Source organism: Myotis myotis, unplaced genomic scaffold, assembly GCF_014108235.1.
Source record: "Myotis myotis isolate mMyoMyo1 unplaced genomic scaffold, mMyoMyo1.p scaffold_m19_p_7, whole genome shotgun sequence".
Classification (NCBI taxonomy): Eukaryota; Metazoa; Chordata; class Mammalia; order Chiroptera; family Vespertilionidae; genus Myotis; species Myotis myotis.
In genome coordinates this window covers 24,628,887-24,653,843 of record NW_023416379.1, presented here as the reverse complement: position 1 = coordinate 24,653,843, position 24,957 = coordinate 24,628,887, and the positions used below count along the sequence as shown (strand labels likewise).

The 24,957-nt window shown below is 41.8% G+C and overlaps 1 protein-coding gene and 1 non-coding gene across 6 annotated transcripts in view; both read left to right on the top strand.

Annotated features, from left to right (window-relative positions):
* The window catches only part of MAP3K5 (mitogen-activated protein kinase kinase kinase 5), a 178,427-nt gene that overhangs the window by 124,307 nt on the left and 29,163 nt on the right, over nt 1-24,957 (top strand). For all 5 annotated transcript variants that reach the window (XM_036316104.1, XM_036316103.1, XM_036316102.1 and 2 more), the window contains 6 exons: nt 3,083-3,216; nt 9,586-9,713; nt 10,137-10,273; nt 16,607-16,712; nt 21,342-21,499; nt 24,533-24,710. In XM_036316104.1, the coding sequence (XP_036171997.1) occupies nt 3,083-3,216; nt 9,586-9,713; nt 10,137-10,273; nt 16,607-16,712; nt 21,342-21,499; nt 24,533-24,710 (841 nt within the window). The remainder of the gene's footprint in view (nt 1-3,082; nt 3,217-9,585; nt 9,714-10,136; nt 10,274-16,606; nt 16,713-21,341; nt 21,500-24,532; nt 24,711-24,957) is intronic.
* On the top strand, nt 6,646-6,750 carry LOC118660873. The gene has a single exon (XR_004969066.1). It is a non-coding gene; the product is annotated as a small nucleolar RNA SNORA1 (small nucleolar RNA).

The window sequence follows — 24,957 nt, the reverse complement described above, 5'->3', positions numbered from 1 at the left end:
ATTTTTTTCTTTGAATCAGTTTTCAACACCTCTTCTCACTTTGCTCTACTCTCAAAACATTTTTACCCACTCCTCTGCCCTAGCTCTTCTTATTGCATTGTAATTCGGTAGTCTGCACTGAACTCTTAACATCCCAAGGCTAGATCATGGCTCTATCCCCTTTTTTAAAATAATTCTCACCTGAGGATATGTGTGCGTGTGTGTGTGTGTGTGTGTGTGTGTGTGTGTGTGTGTGTGTGTGAGAAAGAGAGAGAGAGAGATAGAGAGAGAGCGAGAGAGCGAGCTAGATATCGGCTGTCTCCTGTACACAACCTAACTGGGGATCAAACCTGCAATCTAGGTAGGTGTCCTGACTGGGAATCAAACTCACAATCCTTTGGTACACGAACGACACTCCAACCAACTGGGCCACCTGGCCAAGGTTCTACCTTTTTTAATCACATAGTCTCACATGGTGCCGGGTATCCAAGCAGAAGTACAGTCAGAAGGCTTTGAAAAGTTTGAAGCTTGGGTGTGGGTATGACAAAACCAGAATTGTTTAAACAGTATCTCAAACTGAGGAGAGGCTATGGATTGAAGGGGGAAGAATAAATGCTGGTAAATTGGCTGGAAGGTTGTTTAATCAATATTAAATCAATGAAAGAATGAATACCATAATCGAGCTGAATACCATAATCCGGCCATTATCAACCTATTCTCTTTTCATTTCCTTTTCTTATTTCCTTGGAAAAAAATGACCGAGGTACTTCTGGTGCTCAATACGAAATACGTTGTGTCTCCCTCTCCACTCCTCTCCCAAACACATAGACATAGTCTCCCTCCATCTGTCCCTCCTCTCTCTCTGCCCCCTCCTTCCTTCCCTCTCTTTCCCCCCAACATCCTTCTTTTTCTGCATTTTCACCTCACTGTTTTATCAAAGTGAGCTTATGATTGAAACAAGCCTGAGACAGTCATGGCAGCTGGCCCTGTGCACCTGTTTTTACATAGTTGCCAGTGTGCATAAAGGGAAAGGTGACCCCTTTTGGGATGGAGTGGGGACAAGCAAGATAAAAGGAAGGTTTTCCTTTGACTCAAACATCTGCAGGACGATGAAATACCTTACCATCTCCTTTCCTGATGATTTGCCTCACAAACAGTGAATTACAGTTTAGAATTCATTTAAATCAATTTGGAATCATCAAGTTTCTTCAGCATCCTTTTTCTATTTTGGTTCATATCTAAAGCGCAATACCCAGTTACCACTCTGTCTGAGGAAATATGTCACTTAGAGTGTTGTATGAGATGAGTGTCAATTTGTCACCCAATCATTCGTTCTGTTGGCAGAAGGAAAGTTTTTCCTCTACCAACTTAGGTTCACTGATGGGGACCTGCAGATTAACTGGCAAAGACACATTAACAGGAGAAAAGATAAAGTTTATTCATGTACATGGGAACATACAAAGAAGTGGCTCCTGAACAGCTAGAGTTAAGAGCTTATTTATTTATTTTACCCAGAAAAATCCTTAATAGGACTTCAAGGGAAAGAAAGCACGTGGCGGGAAACTACGTAGAAGCAAGTGGAAGGTACAGAAGCTTTTGGAAAAGTTTTGTCTTTGTAATTTCTCATCCAGGTACGAGTGGTCCTAAGCCTCCCAGAGAGAGGTTACGGCCGCTGTATTTTCAAGAGACTTTGCTTAAGTCAGCACAAGAAGTTTAGATAAGGGTTTTACTTAGATGTTTTCATTCAGCTTAAAATAATGGTCATACCGCATTTGTGTGTCCAAGTGTATCTCATCAGTTCACTCAAATATTTACTGGACACATACTCTGTGGTAGGCACTGTTCTAGGTGCTGGAGACACAGCAGAGATCAACAGAGGAACGTCCCTCATTGAGCTTACATTCTAGTGAACAATAAACAACATGAATAAGTAAAACAATATGTTTGAAGGAAAAGCAAGGAAGGCATTAGGAAGTTAGTTTAATGGGGTGTGCAGTTTTAGACAAGGTGATAGTTGAGTAAAGATTTGAGGGAGGAGAGATCAAACTTTATATGTGCACCTGCAGCATTTTTAGCATTCTATTGATATTATTAATAGTGATTTCTGTTTTTCATATTTCTTTATTAAGAAGGCGATACTGAAAATTAGCAAAGGTACTATTAGGGTCGTTGAGATGACCACTCTGTTGATGTGATGAAGTACAGAGGGAAATGCATGGCTTTTTCGAAGGTTGCTTTACTGTCGGTCCCTTGACCATGCAAGGACTACGTGCATCACCACTTTGTCATTTGCCGTCCTAGGCTGATTCCCTTTCCAGCACCAATTTAGATTGCTCTAGGCAGGCAGCAATAGAGGGATGATTCCAGAAGTATTCCCATTGTTGCTTCAAAATGCAGCCGTTTCCCTTAGCAACAACCCGATTTGCTTGCCTATTGCCATAGAAATAAAATGCAAAATACATAAGCAGTGTAATTCTACCTTTTTTTTTTTTAAACATTCCTTTCCCTGCTGCTCCTCTTTTTCTCCATTTTTGTCATTTAACATGCCCTGCCTTCCCTTGGCTCTTGGCCCAGCTCTGTTCTACTTTTCCTGACCACCATGTAGATAATTCTCTGTCCTCTACGGGCCAGGCAAACTAGTAAGACCTCAAATTTTTCTTCTTACCCAAAGCCTTTCAGTGGTTTTATTCTCCTGGTAGAGTGTGAAATACTTTAATAGCACCAGAAGCTGAAAAACAAAAGAAAGATTAATTAGATGTGATAGGTACTGATACTAATCATACTTATCTCTAGAGTCAGTGAAAAACAGGATTTAGTGGGTAAAAGAATCCAAGTGGGCTTTTGAAAAAAACTCTTAGGGATTTAAATACATAGTCCCCATTGTATTTGTATCAGCTGTGAAAACATGAACACACAATCTGGTTTATATTGCGAATGTCTATTTTTTGGTTCTTAAAGCTGTTTTTTTTCGAATTTCATCTTATTGTTTCCCTTGTATAGCCATCTGCTAAAATAAGGAAAAATGCTCTTGGAAAAAGTTGGTGTTAAAAACGTAGAATGCAACTAATGTTTCAATATTCTCTCTCCATTTTTCCTTTTGTAGTATGACTATGAATATGACGAAAATGGTGACAGAGTCGTTTTAGGAAAAGGCACTTACGGGATAGTCTATGCAGGTCGAGACCTGAGCAACCAAGTCAGAATCGCTATTAAGGAAATCCCAGAGAGAGATAGCAGGTATAGTAATTGTGGCTAATAAAGAGCTGTTTTCTAAGGTATTTGGGGTTGTTTGTAGCCTGTTAGAGAATATTTTGGTGAAACTCTGTCTGAGAACTCTGTGGTTCTAATGAGCTCCCTGTGAGGTTAAGCTGCTGCATCATTCAATGATTCAGTTACAAGACTGGTGGGAAAGGACAGCATCTCTGAGGAAACAGAACTCTTAAAGAGTGGAAAAAAGAACGGCCCTGTGTGTGTTGGGCCCAGGTTATGTCAGAGAGCAGTGGTTTATTATAGGGCACATGGGGAACCAGCACTATCTGAAGCTGTTCTAACCAGAGGTTCCAGTTTCCAGTCCAGTCCAGCAGTTAAAGGAGGTTGGAAGACATCACTCCATCTTAACAACAAATAGAAAGCTGAACACACTGAGAAATCAGCAGCTCTACTTAAGGGTTATTGGTCAGTATTAATGTTAAATTTGCTGGCTTATAAATGTTAGAAATCAGTTTTTTTTAATGACTAACTCAAACCATTCTGTGTGTTGAGTCATCAGAGAAGTAAGGTCACAGGACAAGCCGCTGCCCTCCCCCCCCCCGCCCCAATGCCCCAAATTGGGGAGGCAGTCACACTGTTGGGAGTTTTGCTTTCAGGAGCACAGCTAGATCCTCACAGAAGAAAATCCCCTCATACTTCTGAGAGGGGTTTGGGGGGAAGGAATCATTTTGAAATACACCAGAGCATTCTGTTTTTAGCAAGGCCTGCCCTCAAGAGAAAGCATTTTACCAGGGCCTTGCCTTTTGGGGTGTTATCAGAGCCTAACCAACCTGGGAGAAGGGAAATAACCAACTCCAGCCCCTTCTAGCCATCCTGGCCCACCTCAAGGGTTTGGGGTGGACCGAGAAGCACTGGTGCAGTTCACAGCCCAGTGGCCCAGGCTCACTAAAAGACTAGAATGCTTCCCCTCCGAGAGTTCCTTTACCTGTTATACCATGCCTGGTTTTCAACAAAAGTTACAAAGCATACTAAAAGGCAAAAGGCACAGTTTGAAGAGACAGAGCCAGGATCAGAACCGTCTCAGATATGGCCATGACGTTGGAATAATCAGACCAGGAATGTAAAACAGTTATGATGAGTATGCTAAGGGCTCTCCTGGATAAAGTAGGCAGCCTGAAGAACAGGTGGCAATGTCAGCAGAGAGGTGGAAATCCTAAGAGAGAACCAAATAGACATACTAGCGATAAACCAGTAACAGAAACGAAGAGTGCATTTAATGGGGTGGATGCCTAGCTCAGTCTCTATGCTTGAGGCTATGTCAGTAGAATATTCCAAAACTGAAAAGCTAGGAGAACAGACTGAAAAAGAGAGAACAGAATATCCAAGACTGTGGGACAACTACAAGAGGTGTAACACACGCCTGCCTAGTGGGAATAACAGAAGGAAAAGAGAGAGAAAAGAACAGGAGAAATATTTGAAGAAATGGTATGAACTACACATGGTGGGGACTTTTTTGGAAATAAGAAAGTTGTTCAGGGGAGAAACAGCTCTGGTAACAGGATTTTCTGTTGCTCCTGGCTCTAGTGTTCTGTTCTACCATTGGCTTCTCCAACCATTAACGAGCTCTTCTCCCAATCTCATGATTTCTGCTGCCCTCGTGGCTTTTGTTGTGTCTTCTCTCCATAAGATCCTGCTCCTACAAAAACTGTATATGTTTTCCATGTGTTGTGCGTTCACACTCTGAAAGAGAAAGGATTGGATTCAGTCCAGTGTTACTAAAGTCTTTATTTGGCCAGACTTCAATGCCGGGCTGCATCATGGACTTACCTAGGCTTCCTTGAATCCACTTTTCTATATCCATGGTACCAGGGTCACATGTCCAGTTTTCTTTAGAAAGGACACTCTCCTAAGCTTCCTGGGTCATCTGTCTTTCCAACCTCTCCACTTGTAAGTCTAAAAGGCACTTCCAGGTTAAGATGGTCAAAACTGAACCACGGGTTTTTACCAAACCCAAATGGACTCTACTTGAAGTGTTCCTTTTCTCAGTTAAGATTACCCCATCTATCCAGCTGTTCAGGCTAAAACCTAGGATTAGTTTGGATTCCTCTCTGTCTCTCACTTTGCATCAACTCCATCAGCAACTTGTACTATTGTCTCAACCTCTGCATTCTCTCCTGAATTTTTCCACTCCCATCACAACTCTAGGCCTCCAGGTCCCTCACCCAGACTCCCTTCTGCAAATACCTTGTAACTAGACTCTGCTTCCACTGTTTCCTCCACCCCAACTCCATCCCTCCTCAGAGAAGCCAAAGATCTTTCTGAAGTTGAAATCACATCTTGTCACTACCACTTAAAACCCTTCAATTGTGCCCTAGCTGATTGGGCCGAGTGGATAGCGTCAGCCTGCAGACTAAAAGGTGCCAGGTTGGGTTCCAGTCAAGGGCATATGCCTGGGTTGCGGGCTCCACCCCCAGTAGGGGGCGTTCAGAAGGCAGCTGATCAACGTTTCTCTTTCTCATCACTGATATTTCTGTCTCTCTTTCCCTCTCCCTTTCTCTCTGAAACCAATAAAAATATATTTAAAAAAGAAAAGAAAAAGAAACCATTTCCAAGCTCTTTAAAAAATAAACACCCTTCAGTTGTAACCAGCGTAAAACCAGAACCGTCCGCATAGACATCTGCCTCCCTCTGTGGCCTCACCTCCTCCACTACAGCCACACTGCCCTCTCCCTGTCCATCAAGCGCACCAAGGTTCACTCCCCAAAACCCAGCAGGATTGCCTCATTTTATCATTTAGTTCTCAGTTCAAATTTTAAGCCATCAGAGAAGCTTTCTCACACTACTCCAGGCTGAAAAAGACACATGAAACCTGCGTCCCAGCTCCCAGATCTCTTTCTGCCTCTCCATCTTCAGGGTGTGACTTTCACAGGTGACCTCTCTGTCTCCAGATCCACATTCCAGGCAGGAAGAAGAAAAAAGAAGATAAACTTTTCCAGAAATATCCAGCATACTTTTACCAAATGCAACCACCCCTTACTACAGGGGAGGCTTAGGAACTCAATAGCTTTTTAGCCAGCCATTTGTTTCTCCAAACAAAATAATAGAAAGAGGAAGAACAGATGCTCGGTAGGCACACAGCTGCTACTGTCTGCCACACATGGTTTCATGTTCTCTATGCTATTGTTGCAGTTTCCTCTTTGCGATATATTTATGAATTCTTAAAACGGTGATAGAACGTACTCATTAAGTACCTAGAATAATATGTGTCAATTTGTCATATTAAATTTTTTGTTAAATATTCCTAATAGTTCTTAAGTAATATGTGCATAGCATATATTTTGAAATAATAAAGGGGTTGTCACTATCAAATTGCTGCAGCACACTCACTAATCTTTAGCAACTTCCCCTCCCCTTACCCCCTTCCCCCAGATGCATATAAGTAAGTACTTGGAAGAAAGCCACTTTTAAAATCATCTTTGTAATGTGGCTACATTGAGACACAAGTTATGCTTCCATCACAGTAATCTTATTACAGTGGTGACAATGAGACCTGTAACATTTAAAAAAATAAAAATAAAATAAAATAAAATCATCTTTGTAACTTAAGTTTATTCAGCCACCACTGTGCACACAAAGCACACCAGCAGCAGCAAGGTCCTGTTTTGTAACAGTGCATTTGGCGTAATTTGTGGGTTGTTCAAAACGTGCATGATAGGCCCTTCTCTTGAGCACCTGGTGCAGGGCATCTTCTTGTTATCAAGAAAAGAAGATTACAATAAAGTCTATCATATTACTGTGAGGTGCAGCACACAAGGGTGTTTCCCTCTATGTGCCCTGGAGAGGTTTTGGTGTTGCATTGTAAAAGATAGCAGTTAGAAAGGATAATTACTGAAGTGGTAGGATGGGCGTGAATAATGCATGATCCAGCATACGCTACACATTGCCATCTGTAATGGAGGATCATAGCAACAAAAAGTGTCTTCTGTGTTTCCTTCACACTCTGTGAACACTTTGTTAGAGAATCAGGGTGCAGTAAGAGTGAGGCAGAGGAAGCACACTGTCCGAGTCCCAGCTAGTTGTTCCTCTCAGGTTGGCTTCTTCCTCTAACAGTCTAGACACCCCTGAGCTATTTATTTATATCAGTTATTCTCTCCCCCGCTGTATACTGGAGCTAATTGGGGAACTTGTAAAAATACTGAATGCCGGCCCTAGCCCAAAAATTCTGGGTTGGGCCTGTGGTATTTTTTAAAGGCCTTCCAAGGGATGCAAATGTCCATCCAATGTGGGAACCACTGGTTTAGATGGTTGTAGTGGGGATTTGACTCAGAGTAGGTGCTCTGGAGACAATATAGATTAATAACTTTTCAAAGCAGAATATATGCAAGCATCTCTGATCTATATCATTTCTTCTTTCCATTGTTACAGCTAATTGAAAAGAAATAGGATTTCTTTATAATCTCCATAGATAAGCATAGTTTATTGACCTGAACAAATTTTAATTTTGTGCTCATGCAGCGCTTGGCACTTTCACTTACACTTAGTGAGAATTACTGGGTGTTAGTAGCCATTTCCATATTAGAGAAGCGTTCTTATTCTTAACTAGGATGAATCCTGATTATTATTGTAATTTTTGAGCTATCCTTTGGTTACCTAATGAGGAGGTAAGGGGTTGGCATATGTTTGTTTCTCCAGGATCTTACATTTAAACAATCATAATTGATTTTCAATAGAGGGTCAGGAGGTGGGAAACCTTAGGTTCATCATAAACTGAGTTAGTCACTTGATCAAGGTCATTTAGTCATCATGATAAACCTGTACAATAAGGCCAATATTTTCCACTAATTTATCTCATGCATATCAAGAACAATCTTATCAACTAGTGTTATTAAAGTGATTTACACCCCATGGAAAAAATAACTTGCAAATATCTTCATAGTTTAGAGTCATTACCTAAGTATCTTATTGGTAACGTTTTTTACTGGTATTTTTCGTGTTAGCTCATTCAAGCAATTATCAAAATGGTGATGGTCTTCACTGATATCCTGTTAAAGGGCTCAGGTTAATAGCTGTCTTCATAGTTCCTAGAGCTATTCAAAGGAAGATAAAAGGAGTAAAAGTCAGTTTTTTGTTGTTGGCAGTTTTCTGAATATTCACAGTTTATAAAAGTTTGTTTAAATTAAACAAATTTGGATTTTTGTAATCTAATGTTGCTTTAGTTTACTATTCATGAAAATGGTATTATTCAGCACTAACAAATTCTAATATTTCTTACTGACATTCAAAAAAATCCATCCTGCCTATATAGATTTACCACACTAATATCTGAGCTTTGCTTACATGTAGGACTGAAGCAGGTTATGAGACATCACATTTGTACTTAATATGCCTTAGTAGTTAGTGCCTTTCACACCTGTAGCCTTCATTGTAGAGCAGGGAAAAAAATTCGTGAATAGTTTTGATACTCTCTTTATCATTGCTGACATCTTGCCATTGTTAGTTGTATAATAATTATATTAGAGCTACAGTGGATTCAAGATTAAGAGTCTGCAAGTTTTATAGTTCCTCAAGTAATCATCAAAAGTGTTGTTCTGTCTGTTCCAGAAATATGAAATACTTTCATTTTATAATTTGATAAAACAACATATACCAAGTATATGATGTCGAAGTCTGGTTTAAAGCTGTATAGTGTATAGTCTTGGTTGGGATTTAATTTTTTTAAAGCCTGATAGAATAGAATTGGTGAACACAGTAATGTGAGGATTTCAAAGCAAGGGGTTCACGGAAACTTGGCATATAAATGGAATAGTAAAGTTACGTTATGCTATGAGACCAATGAACTTACAGCCAGTGAGGCCATAATAAATTATGAGACAGCAAGCTATGTGGATTATTTCTATTGTCCTGGGTTCAAATCTTAATTCTGTCACTAGCTTTGCAATCTTGGGCAGGTTAGTCATCCTCTTTCTGAATCAATTTCCTCATCTGTAAAATGGTCATCTTAGTAGCCTTCTCATGGGGTGGTTGTGAGAAATAAGTTAATGCAGTGGGGCCTTGACTTACGAGTTTAATTCGTTCTGAGACCGAGCTCATTAACTCAAATTACTCTGTCAACTCAATGCAAAAAATCGGCTGAGAGACAGCTGGTATCTCAAAAAACTCGTTAGTTGGGACACTCGTAAATCAAGGCCCCACTGTATCTTAGAAAAGTGCCTGGCACATTTCCCCTCAGGCCTTCAACTTCACAGAATTTATGTTATTAGAAATAAAAGCCTCAGATGGTCATATTTGATTTTATATATGGGTATAATAGCTGACAGTTTCATTTTACATTTTGTAAACTTATATGCTAAAATCTGGCTAACACAATTAGCTCATCAACATTTGCATGTCTTTTAGATACTCCCAGCCCCTCCATGAAGAAATAGCATTGCATAAGCATCTGAAGCACAAGAATATTGTCCAGTATCTGGGTTCTTTCAGTGAGAATGGTTTCATTAAAATCTTCATGGAGCAAGTTCCAGGAGGTAAGCGATGTTTTTTTCCTTTAAAAACTACAAATTTCTAGGGCCTTGAAGAGAAGTAACACTGAATGGGATTTGTAGGTTTATAGGTCTTAATTGGTCTAAGTTAAAAGAAAAGTTAGCCACATTGCATTACCTTTCATTTTATTAGAAAACAGTAAGTATCTGAAATCATTTTAATGTCAATCATTGTGACTTGGATTAAGGTTAGCGAATGAGTGGCTTTTTACTACTTACTATTTTATAATGAGCATCTTCAGAGCGGGGACACTTGCCTATTCATATTTGAGCCCTTGTATCCAGTACAGTTCCTGGGCCACTGTAAATAACCAATAAATGTTAGATTAAATTAGTATTACTTTATTAATGTACTTTAAGAACTCATTTGGATTAAGATTTTATCCGCTGTTTTTCCCTACTTTACAGGAAGTCTTTCGGCTCTCCTTCGTTCAAAATGGGGCCCATTGAAAGACAATGAGCAGACAATTGGATTTTATACAAAGCAAATACTCGAAGGATTAAAATACCTCCATGACAATCAGATAGTTCACCGGGACATAAAGGTAAGATGAACTAGGATTCATTTTCATATGTTCCTTGTTGGGTAATTGTTTTATTTTCAAAAGCCATGTTATGTTATGGGTATTAACTTAGAATGGTGAATAAATAAATCTTAGGAATAGAAATAGAAGATATTGCTCTGTCCTGAATCAGTCATTGATATTCATATCTTATCTATGAAAGGAATAAACTCCTTATCCATGTTCAGCCAACAAAGATTGAGCTTCCACTGCGTGCCTTGCACTGTTCTGTATGAGTTTTGGCACAGCAGAACAAAACTGAACGGGAGGATGATCCCTGCTTCTGGGAATTCAGAGGCTGGTTAATCTTTATATCCTTGCCCATAGTATCAACTCAGTAAATATTTATTGAATCAATGAATAAATGATTAGAAGGAAAAAAGAGCCCTAACTGTTTTGGCTCAGTGGATAGACCATTGGCCCTCGGATTAGAGAAGTGTTCTCGGTTTGACTCTGGTCAAGGGCATGCACCTTGGTTGTGGGCTTGATCCCCAATAGGGGTTGTGCAGGAGGCAGCTGATTGATGTTTCTCTCGCATCCATGTTTCTAACGCTCTATCCCTCTCCCTTCCTCTCTGTAAAAATCAATAAAATATATTAAAAGAAAAAAGAAATCTCTTCTCACAACCATCACATATTCATGGATTAAACGAATATTAGATAACTTAGTAGATTCTCTTTAAAAAGAGAATATTCAGAACTAAATTTCTGACAAAGGCTGGACTATGGAAAGTAAATTAATATTACTACCCTAAAATCAACCCAAATATCTATTTATTTGTGATATACTAGTATCTTATTATTCTAGAAAAATAAGTAAAACAACCCAAATGCCTATTTATTTGTGATATATCTTATTATTCTAGGAAATTAGTAAAATAACATAGAAAAGGAAGTAAAGTGACTGGGGAATTATGACTATCACTAATAACCCGGTGCACAGATTCGTGAATATTGAAAGCAAATTAATTAGAAGAAATATTTTAATATAGCTATTCACCCTTTCTCTATAATAGAAGTTTCAACCAAATTCATGATTGACAATGACAGACTGAAAGACAGGCGTTTGGCGCCAGCGAGAGCTTTATAGCTATTGTGCATGCACAAGTCAACTTAGCCTTTTATGGATATAGAATAAACTTGCTTAATTAGAACTGCTTTCTGATTTATTTATTTTTTAAATTAAATCTTTATTGTTCAGATTATTACATTAGTTACTCTTTTTTCCCACCATAACTCCCCTCCACCCAGTTCCCACCCCACCCTCCGCCCTCACTCCCCACCCACTGTCCTCATCCATAGGTGCACAATTATTGTCCAATCTCTTCCTTTACCCCCACATCCCTTCCCCCCCCCCAAGAATAGTCAGTCCATTCCCTTTCTATATCCCTGATTCTATTACAATCACCAGTTCATACTGTTCATCAGATTATTTATTCACTTGATTTTTAGATTCACTTGTTGATAGATGTGTATTTGTTGTTCATAGTTTGTATCTTTACCTTTTTCTTCTTCTTCCTCTTCTTAAAGGATACCTTTTAGCATTTCATACAATACTGGTTTGGTGGTGATGAACTCCTTTAGCTTTTTCTTATCTGTGAAGCTCTTTATCTGGCCTTCACTTCTGAATGATAGCTTTGCTGGATAAAGTAGTCTTGGTTGTAGGTTCTTGGTATTCATCACTTTGAATATTTCTTGCCACTCCCTTCTGGCCTGCAAAGTTTCTGTTGAGAAATCAGCTGACAGTTGTATGGGTACTCCCTTGTAGGTAACTGATTTTCTTTCTCTTGCTGCTTTTAGGATTCTCTCTTTGTCTTTTGCTCTTGGCATTTTAATTATGATGTGTCTTGGTGTGATCCTCTTTGGATTCCTTTTGTTTGGGGTTCTCTGTGCTTCCTGGACTTGTAAGTCTATTTCTTTCACCAGGTAGGAGAAGTTTTCTGTCATTATTTCTTCAAATAGGTTTTCAATATCTTGCTCTCTCTCATCTCCAGGCATCCCTATATTTGGATGTTGGTACGCTTGAAGCTATCCCAGAGGCTCCTTACACTATCTTCGTATTTTTGGATTCTTTTTTCATTTTGCTTTTCTGGTTGGGTGTTTTTTGCTTCTTCGTATTTCAAATCTTTGACTTGATTCTTGTGACCCTGTGGTCTGCTGTTGGGAGTCTGTATAATATTCTTTATTTCAGTCAGTGTATGCTTAATTTCTAGTTGGTTCTTCATCACAACATTGAGGGTCTCATTAGATTTCTTGAGGATCTCACTACATTTATTGGCGGTCTCACCAGTCTTCTTGAAGATCTCACTACATTTATCGGTGGTCTCACCAGTCTTTTCGAGGGCCTTATTAAGTTTATCGGCGGCTTCTAGACCAGGGGTGGGCAAACTTTTTGACTTGAGGGCCACAATGGGTTCTTAAACTGGACCGGAGGGCTGGAACAAAACCATGGATGGAGTGTTTGTGTGAACTAATATAAATTCAAAGTAAACATCATTACATAAAAGGGTACGGTCTTTTTTTTTTTTTAGTTTTATTCATTTCAAATGGGCCGGATCCGGCCCGCGGGCCGTAGTTTGCCCACGGCTGTTCTAGACAGTTCTTTAAAGACCTTAAAAGTGTGGTTTTGAACTCTTTATCCAACAGTTTGCTTTCCTCCAATTCTGTTGTTTGTGTCCTGTTTCTTTGTCTCGGCATTTTTTATGCTTCACTGTGTCGATAGAGTGCCTTTCTGTGCTAAGTGTCCCAATTACCTGAGGTAGACACTCTTGGTGCACCCCCTTGTGGGCTTTGTGCACAGTCTTGTTGTAGTTAAGCCTTGATTGTTGTAGTTATCACTGTGAGGAATTGACCTCCAGGCCAATTGGCTGTGAGAATCAGCTGTGTCTGCAGTGGGAGAGCTTCTGTGCTGGAGACACCCCTCTGGGGCTAGACTTGCTTCAATGGGGCTTTGGTGCTCACTGAGTCTGCCCCCTGAGTGTGTCTTTTATGGTTCCACGGAGCTGCAAACTGGATGGTCCCACTCTGACCTCTGGGCTTCCTGGCTCCTGGATCTCTAGTGAGGTGCTAATCTAGCCTTTGCCTGAGGCTATCCAGCAAAAGTCTCCCTGCAGGGCTTGGGCTGGGCGGGTCCCACGGGATCAACAGGGCGGGGTTAGCAATTATGGCTGCTCTCAGTCTTGCCCTCAGAGGCTCTGCTTCTCAGTGTCCCAGTAATCCCTGCAAGCCCCATGGAGAGAAAGCTGCCCTAGGGTTCTGAGTGATGCCAGACAGTCCCGCTTCTCCTGTTTGAGTCTGGGTCCCTAGAGACTCACCCGGAACTGGACCTCAGAGCCTGAGACTCCCTCCCGATTGAAAACGACAACCGCACCCTCAGCCGCCAGCCCGCTCCGCATGCACTCCTCACCTTAGTATTTTACTTCAGCACTGCGCCTCCTCTGAGTCTCGGTATGCTTTCTCTTTCCTCCTAATTGTAGAACTTCCACTCAGCCAGCCTTCCTGTGGTTCTGGATGATGTCCATTCCGTCTTTTAGTTGTATTTTTGAAGTGGTTGTTCGAGGCAGCAAACTCCTGTGTTTACCTATGCTGCCATCTTGGTTTTCCTCTGCTTTCTGATTTAGCTAAACTTTTTCCAGCCCAGTGACGCACCCCAACTTCTCTTTCAGGTAATTGTCAGCAACACAACAGTAAATATCAACACAAAGCAGATTATTATTGTAGATCACGCAGGGAGAACAAAGGGTAAAATATTTAACAATTTTGAGCAGTGAGAAAACCTGAAGTCATTTTCAAGGTCCACCATTTCTTACTTCTTTTCAGTTGGGTCAAGTTTCTAAGCTTTCTAAATCTGTTTTCCAGCTAATGAAAAGAAAATAGGATTCCACCGAGTCTCCTATCTACCTAACTGCAGGACTTCTGTGAGGATCAAATGAGATGAGGCACATGAAAACACTTCACAGACATTTGGTTACAGTGTGAAATGTTTCCATCTGGCTATAAAGCAAGTCATGTTTCTGGGATGAAGAAGCTGCAAGAAGGCTAGTTGCTAGGGAGAGGAAGCCAGGCATTGCTACATGACGTCATTACCCGGTGCCCACAGCCACCATTTCGGGGCTGGGCTGGGCTATGGGTTGCATTTTGCGCCTTGGCAGCATTGGCTGCGATTTGGTAGGCTGTCACTCCAGGGTGGTGGCGGGGGCCTGTGTCCCACTCGGAGGAAGCCAAGTGTTGCTTTGTCGGCACCAGGTCCGCACTGTCATTTCTCTGTAAATGGCCAGTGTGTGTCATGGCAACTCCTGCGTTGAGCGTCTGCCCCCTGGTGTTCAGTGCATGTCATAGTGACTGGTTGGATGGGATGAGGGACACTTAGCATATTAGCCTTTTATATCCTATCCAATAATAGACAAACATGGTAATTAACCATACCTCCAACACGCTTCCCATTGGCTAATCAGCGAGACATGCAAATTAATCGCCAGCCAAGATGGCGGCTAATTTGCATATGTCAGCACCATTGGCCCCGGGTAGTAGTAACCCTCTGCTGCCGCCGCCGCCAGGCTCTGCCCCTGGGAGCCGAGCCAGGCGGCGGGAGCAGAGAGCAAAGCCCTCCATGCCGCCGCGGAGCGACTGCTGGCCTGGGGCAGGAGCAGCGAGCAAAGGCTGGCATGGGGAGCGCGGAGAGCGAAGCCAGCGTGCCGGCTCCACCCCCGAAGCCCGCCGCAAGGGTCCCTACTGGCGAAGAGCAAAGGCCTGGGTTTCTGCCGCCGGAGGAAAACTGGTGCCAGCAACCAGGGGAAGGGGCCCCCAACTGCAAGAAGGCACAAGTTGGGCTGAGGCGGCTGCTTCCCTGACCCACACCCAGCTTCTGAGATGGGTGACGCCTATGTTTGCATGACACATAACTGACTGCCCACCCTGAAAGCACAGAAGAAGAAGAAGCCCCCAGAAGAAGAAGCCGCCCACCTTTGGTCTAGGCACCAGCGCCTGTGGCTTGCTGCAGCCCAGGAGATGGACAAGCTACCCGCCCAAGGTCCCAGGCTGCAGCCACCCGGAGAAGCTGCCAACCCTGTGGTCCAGGGTGCCAGCACCTGTGGCCGGGGGCAGAGCCGGCACGCTGGCTTCACTCTCTGTGCTCCCCATGCCAGCCTTCGCTCGCTGCTCCTGCCCCAGGCCTGCAGTCGCTCTGTGGCGGCATGGAGGGCTTTGCTCTACGCTCCCGCCGCCTGGCTCAGCTCCCAGGGGCGGAGCCTGGCGGCGGCAGCAGCAGAGGGTTGCTCCTACCCAGGGCCAATGGACTTTGCTCCATCGCTTGGTGCCGACTTATGCAAATTAGCCGCCATCTTGGCTGGCGATTAATTTGCATATCTCGCTGATTAGCCAATGGGAAGCGTGTTGGAGGTATGGCTAATTACCATGTTTGTCTATTATTAGATAGGATATAAAAGGCTAATATGCTAAGTGTCCCTCATCCCATCCAACCAGTCGCTATGACATGCACTGAGCACCAGGGGGCAGACGCTCCAACTACAGTCATTACTTCAATATTCCCCTTCTGAATTTCTCTCCTGTGCTGCAACCCAACTCCACTTTTCTTCGGAAGGATACAGAACAGAGAGAGCAGTGTTAAAAGCTTACATTTTTAAGCCAGTAAGGTTGGTACTTAAACATATAAATGGAAAACTAGAGTTCTCCTTAAGGTAACAAAGGCTACAAAGGACAGGGACAGTGCATGACCTATTATATCCAGCAATCCATATGGGGACTGAAAACTTTGCAGTGCTGACAATTACTGAAGATATGAATCAACTAAAATAGTTGACAGGGACAATTCTTCCATCTTTGAAAATATCTACATCAAATCTGTTTAAATAGATTTTCATCTGCGTAATATAACACATTCTGACAAGACTACCACCACCGCCACCAATGTGGTCAGTCAGTGTTGTGCGGATAAATGTTTAATAACTGAGGGACCCCCCCCCCCCGAGTGCACAAATTTTGTGCACCAGGCTACTAGTATGTAGACAATTGAACTTGTTATATATGTACCATGCATAGGCAACCCCTGCCATCTGTAAGCTGTAGCAAGCTCTAACCATGTTTGACCTTGTGACCCAAGTGGCAATTGTGGACAACTGATAACATATAAACAAAAATGGTGTCAAGAATTCCTTGTTGAGATGAACTATTAACGAAGAATATAGAATTAGTGTCCTTGTTTGCTCTAAGGACACCTTTTCTTATTGGATTTGCGAGCCAACAATACACAGGATTGGAAGAAATGTAATGTTTTTTATTAAAGTCCTCTCTTTTCTAGGGTGACAATGTGTTGATTAATACCTATAGTGGTGTTCTCAAGATCTCTGACTTCGGCACATCAAAGAGGCTTGCTGGCATAAACCCAAGCACTGAAACTTTTACTGGTATGTTTTTGCAATGATGATACAGATCTTATGTAATTAAAGAAATAATTGCTGCGTTTGAACATAATGTAAGATATAAATTTAGTTGTTCTCACAAAGATTAATGTTGATATCTTTTGATGATTACTGAAAAATGATATACAGAAGTTGACCTGACCCTTTTCTCATCTTATATTTATATGATCTATTCAATCTCCTTGCTTAATGCTACTGAAGATTTTTTTTTAACTCTTCATTTGTTTGTTTTTCTTTTCATGTCATTACTTCTCTCCTGTTTGGCCTACAATCAATATAATCCTGACAAGATTTTTTTAAAACATTTTTCAGCCTAACCTCTCTGTGATTCTTACTCATACCTTAATCACTTCCCATGTGGGCTATGAATTCCCTCTTTTCTAATCTGTTTACTCTCTGTGATGCATTCCCCTGCTCACAACATAAATAACTGCAGGATTTCAGTCCCTTTCAATCCTGAAAGAGGAAGTGACTCACCAACTCAGAAGTGGGGTGTGGAGAGAGCTTTCCTCAGAGGTTAGGCAATGCAACCACTGAGCTGCCTCTAGAGCAAAGTCCTGGGAGGGAGGAGACACAGGGTTCTAAAAAGGCAACAAGAGGAAACCGAGGCTCAGAGAGATTCATGACTGCCCAGCAGTCACCGGGAGGGCATCCGAAACTTCAGCCCTGCTCTCCATTCCAAGCTCTTAGCACTTCATTCTGCTATTTCTCAGGAAGTATGATTATTAGAGAAAGATGTGGGAGGGAAAAAAGATAATGAAGTAAGCAAAATGGCCAGATGTCCCCATTTCTTAGTTCTGTGAGGTAGGTGGTAGTAACTCCATTTTGCAGATGAGGAAATTGAGAGAAAAGGGACATCGAAATCACAACAGTTTATAAATGATAAGGTCAGATTTTTTTTTTTTTTTATCTACCCTTTGCTCTCTGCTTTGGTTTTCTTGCGTCAGTCAGTATTTCTCTCCACCTTGCTGAAGTATCTATTCTGGAAGCCTGGAAGGGGGAAAAGAGAGAAATTCCATATGCTTTCTCCTCAGAACACCCAATCAGCGACACCTCTGGCCTAGTTCCTACTCTCACAGCAATGGGAATTTCAGGGTAAAGAGTTAAACACATTTAGAATGCATTTTCTTTTCTTTTTTTTTCAAAATAGGTTCTAATTTATTAGTAATTTCAGATGTCTTTATGTTTCTTTTCTCATTCTGTATCAGTTTGGCAAGAGACATTTTAAATGCTTCTAAGACTCAGTAACTTCTGAGAGGAAAATCCCTACTTTCAGACACTTTATTTGGGCGAGATGTTACTTGAATATCTCCTGATAATCTTGAAAACATTTTTTGTTAGTTCTCGAAGGAGTTCTAGTAAAGTGGTCATCCAGGGCCCTGTGCTTGTACTTCTCTCAGTGGCCTCACGTGGAGACACGTATGATTAACGTGCTGAGTCTGTCTGCAGCGCTGGTCAGGGGGGCCTGGGTGTGCGGACCTGGATTCTCGGCCGTAGGCCTTGGAACTAACCACGTCCCCAGCGCTTAGTCAGCCTCTGATGAGCTGCGCTGAAAGACCTCGGTCCATTTCACTGCCTGGTCATGCGATGAGAGGGAAGGCAGCAGCGACCACCATCTATAGAGTGTATACCCAACTGTGCTAAGTGCTTTATATATGTTATTTCACTGAAATTCATATATCAGCCCTAATCCTTAGGTATCATTATCCCAGTTTAGGGTGAGAAAATGAAGGTTCAAAGAGGTTAAGTAGCTTGCCCAAGGTCACAAAGCTAGCCAGTCATAGAGCTATGCTTCAAACCAGACGTAACATGCCGAATGGAATTAACTTCTCCCCAGACCTGTTCCACCCACACTTTTCCCCATTGCAGTTAATGGCCACTCCAAACTTAGAATTATCCGTGGCGCTTCTCTTTTCTCACACTCCCACCCAATCCATCAGGGAAACCTATTGGCTCTACCTTCAGAGTGTGTCCAAAATTGGAACAGTTCCTCACTGCCTCCACTGCTACCACCCGCGTTTCTCACCTGCGTTACCTCAATAACCTCTTCTCCCTGCCTCCTCTCTTGCCCCCTATGTCCATTCTCAACCTCAGCCCTATCACTCAGAGACCGCAGTGGCTTGCTACTTCTTTCATAGCAAACAAACGCCAAAGCCCTTACAATGGTGGACAGTTTGGAATTCGTCACCTTTTAGACCTCATTTCCTCCTCTTCCCCCCTTGCTCACTCTGTCCCAGAAACTTAGGCCTTCCTGCCTTTCCTTCATCGCACTGTAGGGCCTTTGCACAAGCTTTTCCTGCTGCTACAACACTCTTCTCCCAGCCATCTGCATGGCGGAGTCCCTCTCCTCCTTCAGGTCTTACCTCAGATATCATCTCGGTGAGGCCCTCCCTATTTGCTTGGCAGCCCTCCCTGGGCACATCTGCTACCCTTTCCTTACTCTTGTTTTTTTTTGGGGGGGGGGTTGTCATAAATCATAACTTTCTAACGTACTATACAACTTACTTGTTTATTATGCTGTAGTTTATTGTCTGTCTCCCACGGCAAAAATGTCAGCTCCACAAGCACAGAGATCTCTGTCTGTTTACTCTGCAGCTATATTCTAAATGCCTGGAACAGTGCCCGGCCCACGGTAGGCCCTTAATCTGGAACTGCTGGACGTATGGTTGAATGGGCACAGTGTGATGTCAAAATTGAAGCTTGTAGCTACTAAGCTGTAGTAGCTTCCCAGACTGGCTTGCAGCTTCGTTACCCAGCTCTGTAAATCTCTTTATATAAAATATTAGGTGTCATGTGCTTGTGGAGTGAAGGGAACTGATATGAACACATGGCCAAACCTGTTTTTATTGCCACTTGCTCAATGAGGGATAATTAAACACAATTGGCAGGTAGCGCTCTTTGAAATATCTGATGAATAAAAACATTGCATAATTTATTATTAAGATATTCCTTGAATTGTCCAGTTCTTTTCAATTCATATACTGTTGCTCAGTTGTGATGCCTACTACAATATTAAAACAACTCAAATTCTCTCAGAAATTCTATTTTAGACCCAGAGACAACAGAAAGGAGCAGGAGGCTTCAACACATATTTTTTAAAGACCAGTTGATTTAATTTACATCATAAAACACGATCACTTTGGGGAAAGCTATAAGCGAAGATAAATCACAGTACTTTTCTCCTAAGCATAGGTGACTTGAGGAGTGTGGTTGCCTGATCCTTGGCCAGGTGAAATGCTTCCGTCCAGGAATTTTGCTGATTTAAGCTGAGAGCAGACATGTGCAGGTGTATGTGGACATGAACTTGAGCTACTGCTATGTAATGCTGAGATCTGGAGGATAAACCTGCCAAGATAACAATACTAAATTAATTGACAAAATTAATAGACTTTATTTATTTTTATGACAACAGCCAGCTTCTAGCTCATGACAGTAGCTTTCATAGGAACAACTTAGAGGAATGTTGCATAGCAGTTTTCACCTACAAATCATGCACAAGGCATTTGTAAAAGGTGGTGTCTGTATTTATCAAAATGTCTATCATTGGTTATGAATCAGAAAAGACTGAAGCAGCACTTTTGGCAAATGCCTCAAGATTTGAAATAATTCAAGATGGCATCGTGGAGGAGTTCCTATTTGCTGATTATACCATTTGTATGAATATATCAGAAGCAGGGGATGTGGCAATGATCTGTTTCTCTTCCCACTCTGTCCTCATTGCTCGACTTCGGGGAATCACTGCAGCAGGCGTTAGAAACACAAATCCAGCCTCTCACTTGAGCCAGTGATACAGCTGCAGTTGAGTGTTTATCAGAGACATACCAGACCACAACTAGAACCACGGGATCTTGGCTCCTCCACTTAATTCTCTTTCCATCATATTGCATTCTTAAACTCTCTGATTCTTTATATAAAATACCCTCTCTTTTTTTTTTTTCATTTTATTCTTCGCTCTGTACCTGGTGATTTGTCTGTACTGATGGCTCATGGCCTGTCTTTGACCTGTTAAACCCATTATTCCATGGACCACAGGCACATAGCAGAAGTCGTAAATATTTGATTTATAGATTTACATTATTTTTGACAATACCTTTTAGAATCTGCATGCTTGAATGATTTAGAAATAAGAATAAAAACAGAAGAACTAAGCATTCAAATCAGAAATTGAGAAATATAAATCTAAGGAAATTGATGAATGACCTAGACTTTTCTTGGAAAAGATTGGAAGTATTCATAATGAGAGTTTTCATGTGCTTCAAAAACTGATTTTAGAAAATGTGTGTTGGTGTATTCTCTGTTGTTCTCAAATGACCAGTTGTTAGAAGTTTCTAAGAGGTCCTGATGAAATAATGCCTTAATTATACTATTTAAGAAATGAGAACGTATCTGTTCATATCCAGGTAATACTGGTAAACTATTTTCACCTCGCTAATAAAATCCATTATAAAAACTGCTATTTTCTCTTATATTCATAGCAGAGAAAAACTGGAATTCAAAAAGGATGCAGTATTAAGACCTGAATCATACTTTTAAAGTGTCTTATTTATGTAGAAGAATTGAAACTGTCATTAGATGTTCTCTTTTGAAGTAGGATTGTGTTTGTACTCTTCCCAGGCACCCTTCAGTACATGGCACCAGAAATAATAGACAAAGGACCCAGAGGCTATGGGAAAGCAGCAGACATTTGGTCTTTGGGTTGCACCATCATCGAAATGGCCACAGGGAAACCGCCCTTTCATGAACTGGGAGAACCACAAGCAGCAATGTTCAAGGTCACATTTTGTATACCTTAAATATCTTCAAAACCAATGGGTAAAACTGCTGGCTGTTCCATGTGTGCATGCCATCTGCTTTTAGCCAGAAGGCAAGGAGCGTAAGTGAGCACCGTCTGAGAGCATACTATAGTTCAAGATGATTCACTCCCCTCAGTCGGTGCCTCATAAGAGGCTCTCCCCACCTTAGTTTTCTCAGCTACAAAGTGACACGCAGTGTACCTTCCATTGACCACATTTTCACAGTGCAGTGTAAAGAACACACCACTCCATGGAAGATGGTGTAAGCTCTTTGGGAAACACAGGTTAAAAAGCTTCCATGGAGGAAGATATAAGAACATTTTTTATCTATGTAAATATTAAACCAAATAAATGTTTTCCTTTACTTTATTATAAGAGTTTAACATCTCCATTTTAAAAAGGCATGGTTTTGCTATTTTAAGTACACATCTTATTCTCATACTAGAGGCCCGGTGCATGAAATTTGTGCATGGGAGTGGCGGGGGGGGGGGGTCCCTCAGCCAAGCCTGCACTCTCTCGTAATCCAGGACCCCTCAGGGGATGTACAACTGCTGGTTTAGGCCCACGGGATCAGGCCTAAACAGTCAGTCAGACATCCCTCTCGCAATACAGGACTGATGGCTCCTAACCACTCACCTGCCTGCCTGATCGCCTCTAACCACTCTGCCTGCCTGCCTGATAACCCCTAATCACTCTGCCTGCCTGCCTGCCTGCCTGACCACCCATAACTGCCTTTGCCTCAGCCCTGCTGCCACAGCTTCGTCTGGAAGGTCATTCGGCTGTCCAGTCTAATTAGCATATTATGCTTTTATTATTATAGACTAGAGGCCTGATGCATGAAATTCATGCAAGAGTAGGACTTCCTTCCCCTGGCTGCCAGCACCGGCTTCCCTCTGGCACCTGGGACCTGGGCTTCCCTCCAGCTGCCAGGACCTGGGCTTCTCTCACAGAGGGAGGCTCTACCCACCCACCACAGTCTGCTGTCCAGTGGCCTGGGCCTCCCTCTGTGGGGCGATCTTGGGGCAATGGCCGGGCCCCTGACTAATTGCATCACACCCACCTTGGCTGGCCTGGCGCCAATGGGTGTCATAACGTGGTCCTGGATGGTCATTTTGCTCTTTGGCCATTTGGTTGATTTGCATATTATGCTTTTATTATATAGGATATTACTCTTCTAGCCTCTTAATTTGCCCATTAGTAACTCCTTTGGGAGTGGGAAGCAGCTCAAATAGGGAGCATCTGATATCAAAATAGAGCTGAGAGAGCCCTAGGCTACAGCTTCCAAATCTCGAGACTGGGCAAAGCAGTGACCTATGGCTGAGTCCCTGAAGTTCTCACCTGCTACACCACCACGCCAGAGTGAAGTTTAAACTGAGAACTTGGCCTGGCCGGCATGGCTCAGTGGTTGAGTGTCGACCTATGAACCAGGAGGTCAGGGTTCAATTCCCTGTCAGGGTACATGCTGGGTTTTGGGCTCGATCCCCAATAGGGGGTATGCAGCAGGCAGCTGATCAATGATTCTCTCTCATCATCGATGTTTCTCTCTCTCTCCCTCTTCCTTCTTCTCTAAAATCAATAAAAATATATTTTAAAAAACAAAAATTAAAAATAAAATAAACTGAGAACTTGTTTCCTGAGATGGAAAGCTCACATTCTTCTGTTCTCTAAGGCAGAAGGCTTTTGATAACTTATTTTTTCCCCTGCCTCTGACCATGTCTCTAGCACTTTTTCCATTGGTGAAGAGCCTCTCAGGAGAGGCCCTGTGTTACATACCTTTGCTTCTGTACAAAGCTTGGTGTATTTTGAGCTTGAAGATGATGTGATGGGATACTGCTGACACAGAAATGAGTAGTGTAACCAAGCCTGAAGAGTGATGAGAGCTACTACCTTTTTTGACATGAATGAATGTCTTTCTCTTCTTGGCCAATCTCTGAAGTTTTTACCAATGTTTAGGACTTCACTCTGAAATGCTGCTGTTACCGTCAGTGCAGCGATCATAATACAATGTGCTTTAGACGAGATAGCGTAGACTCTGGCACTGATTTACAGTGTTTGAATCCAGGCTCCAACACAGTCAAGCTAGTTGATGACTTTGAGAAAATTACTTAACCTTCTTGTACCTCAGCTTCCGCATCTCTAAGTTGGGAATGAATTTAGTACCTATCTAGTAGAGGTTTTTTGAGGAGTATATGAGATAATATTTGCAAAGCACTTAGAATAGTAAAGGCTATATAAATATAACAAACAATTACATATTACCTATGTAATAATACACTTATATAAACTATATAACATAAAAGATTTCCTTAGAAAATTTTCTCTACTAAATACATGAAAACATTAAAAAACATTTTTTAGAATGGCAGCAATGAAAAGAAAGTTGAATTGCTATAAAAATTCTATTTTATTTAAAGTGTTTTTAAATATCTTTTAATGTAGGCGGTTTGAGACGGGGGAAATATTCATAAATTATGGAGTAGAGGAAAGAACACAAATTTTAAGCATTAAAGGTTCAAATCCCAGATTTGCCTTTTTATAACCATATAACCTGACCCCTCTGAGCCTCATTTTCCTCATTGGTGCAACAAGTATAATAATATTCAATCCACTGGGTTGTTGGGAGGATTCATGAGATTCATTGAATGAAAACGGAAAAAGCCAAGCACAGTGCCTGGCACATCACTATCATGACCAGCACAAGGGTCCAATTAAAAACATCCTTTCTTCTTGCTGGTGTGCGAATGTGCCCTCAAGCCTTGAGGACTGAATTGCTACTTTATAGTGCGGTTTAGTCTCTTATGCTAATCACTCTGCCTATGTCATTGATAAAGTTGCAAAAGCACTCTGGAAACTTTCTGTAGCCTACATAAAAAGTATCCTATCTCCCTTTGAGAAAATCCATGAGTTCGTAGTATATGATAAAGGATTTTGTTACAGTAGGAGACCAAGTTATGATGCCAGGAGCTTATGGGATGAGATGTCACTCAGAAGCCCCATTGTGCTGTTTCTTAGGTGGGAATGTTTAAAGTCCACCCGGAGATCCCGGAGTCCATGTCAGCGGAGGCCAAGGCATTCATATTGAAGTGTTTTGAACCAGACCCTGACAAGAGAGCCTGTGCTAACGACTTGCTTATTGATGAGTTCTTAAAAGTTTCAAGCAAAAAGAAAAAGACACAGCCTAAGCTTTCAGGTATGTGGTTGCATTGAAGGAGATGTAGTTCAGAGTCCCTAAATACTAAGCTTTTAAGATGGACGATTTTTCCAGAAGCAAGCTAATCTGTCTGTAGATGTCACTGGAAATTGCTGTGAACACTGGCAGTGTTCTCAGGCATCCAGTTTCAGTATCGGGAAGCTGTGTTACCATCAAACCTCACAAACGCCAGGACCTCGTGCATAATAGTGTTTCATCATTCGGTTAGTAGGTATTTTTACTGTGT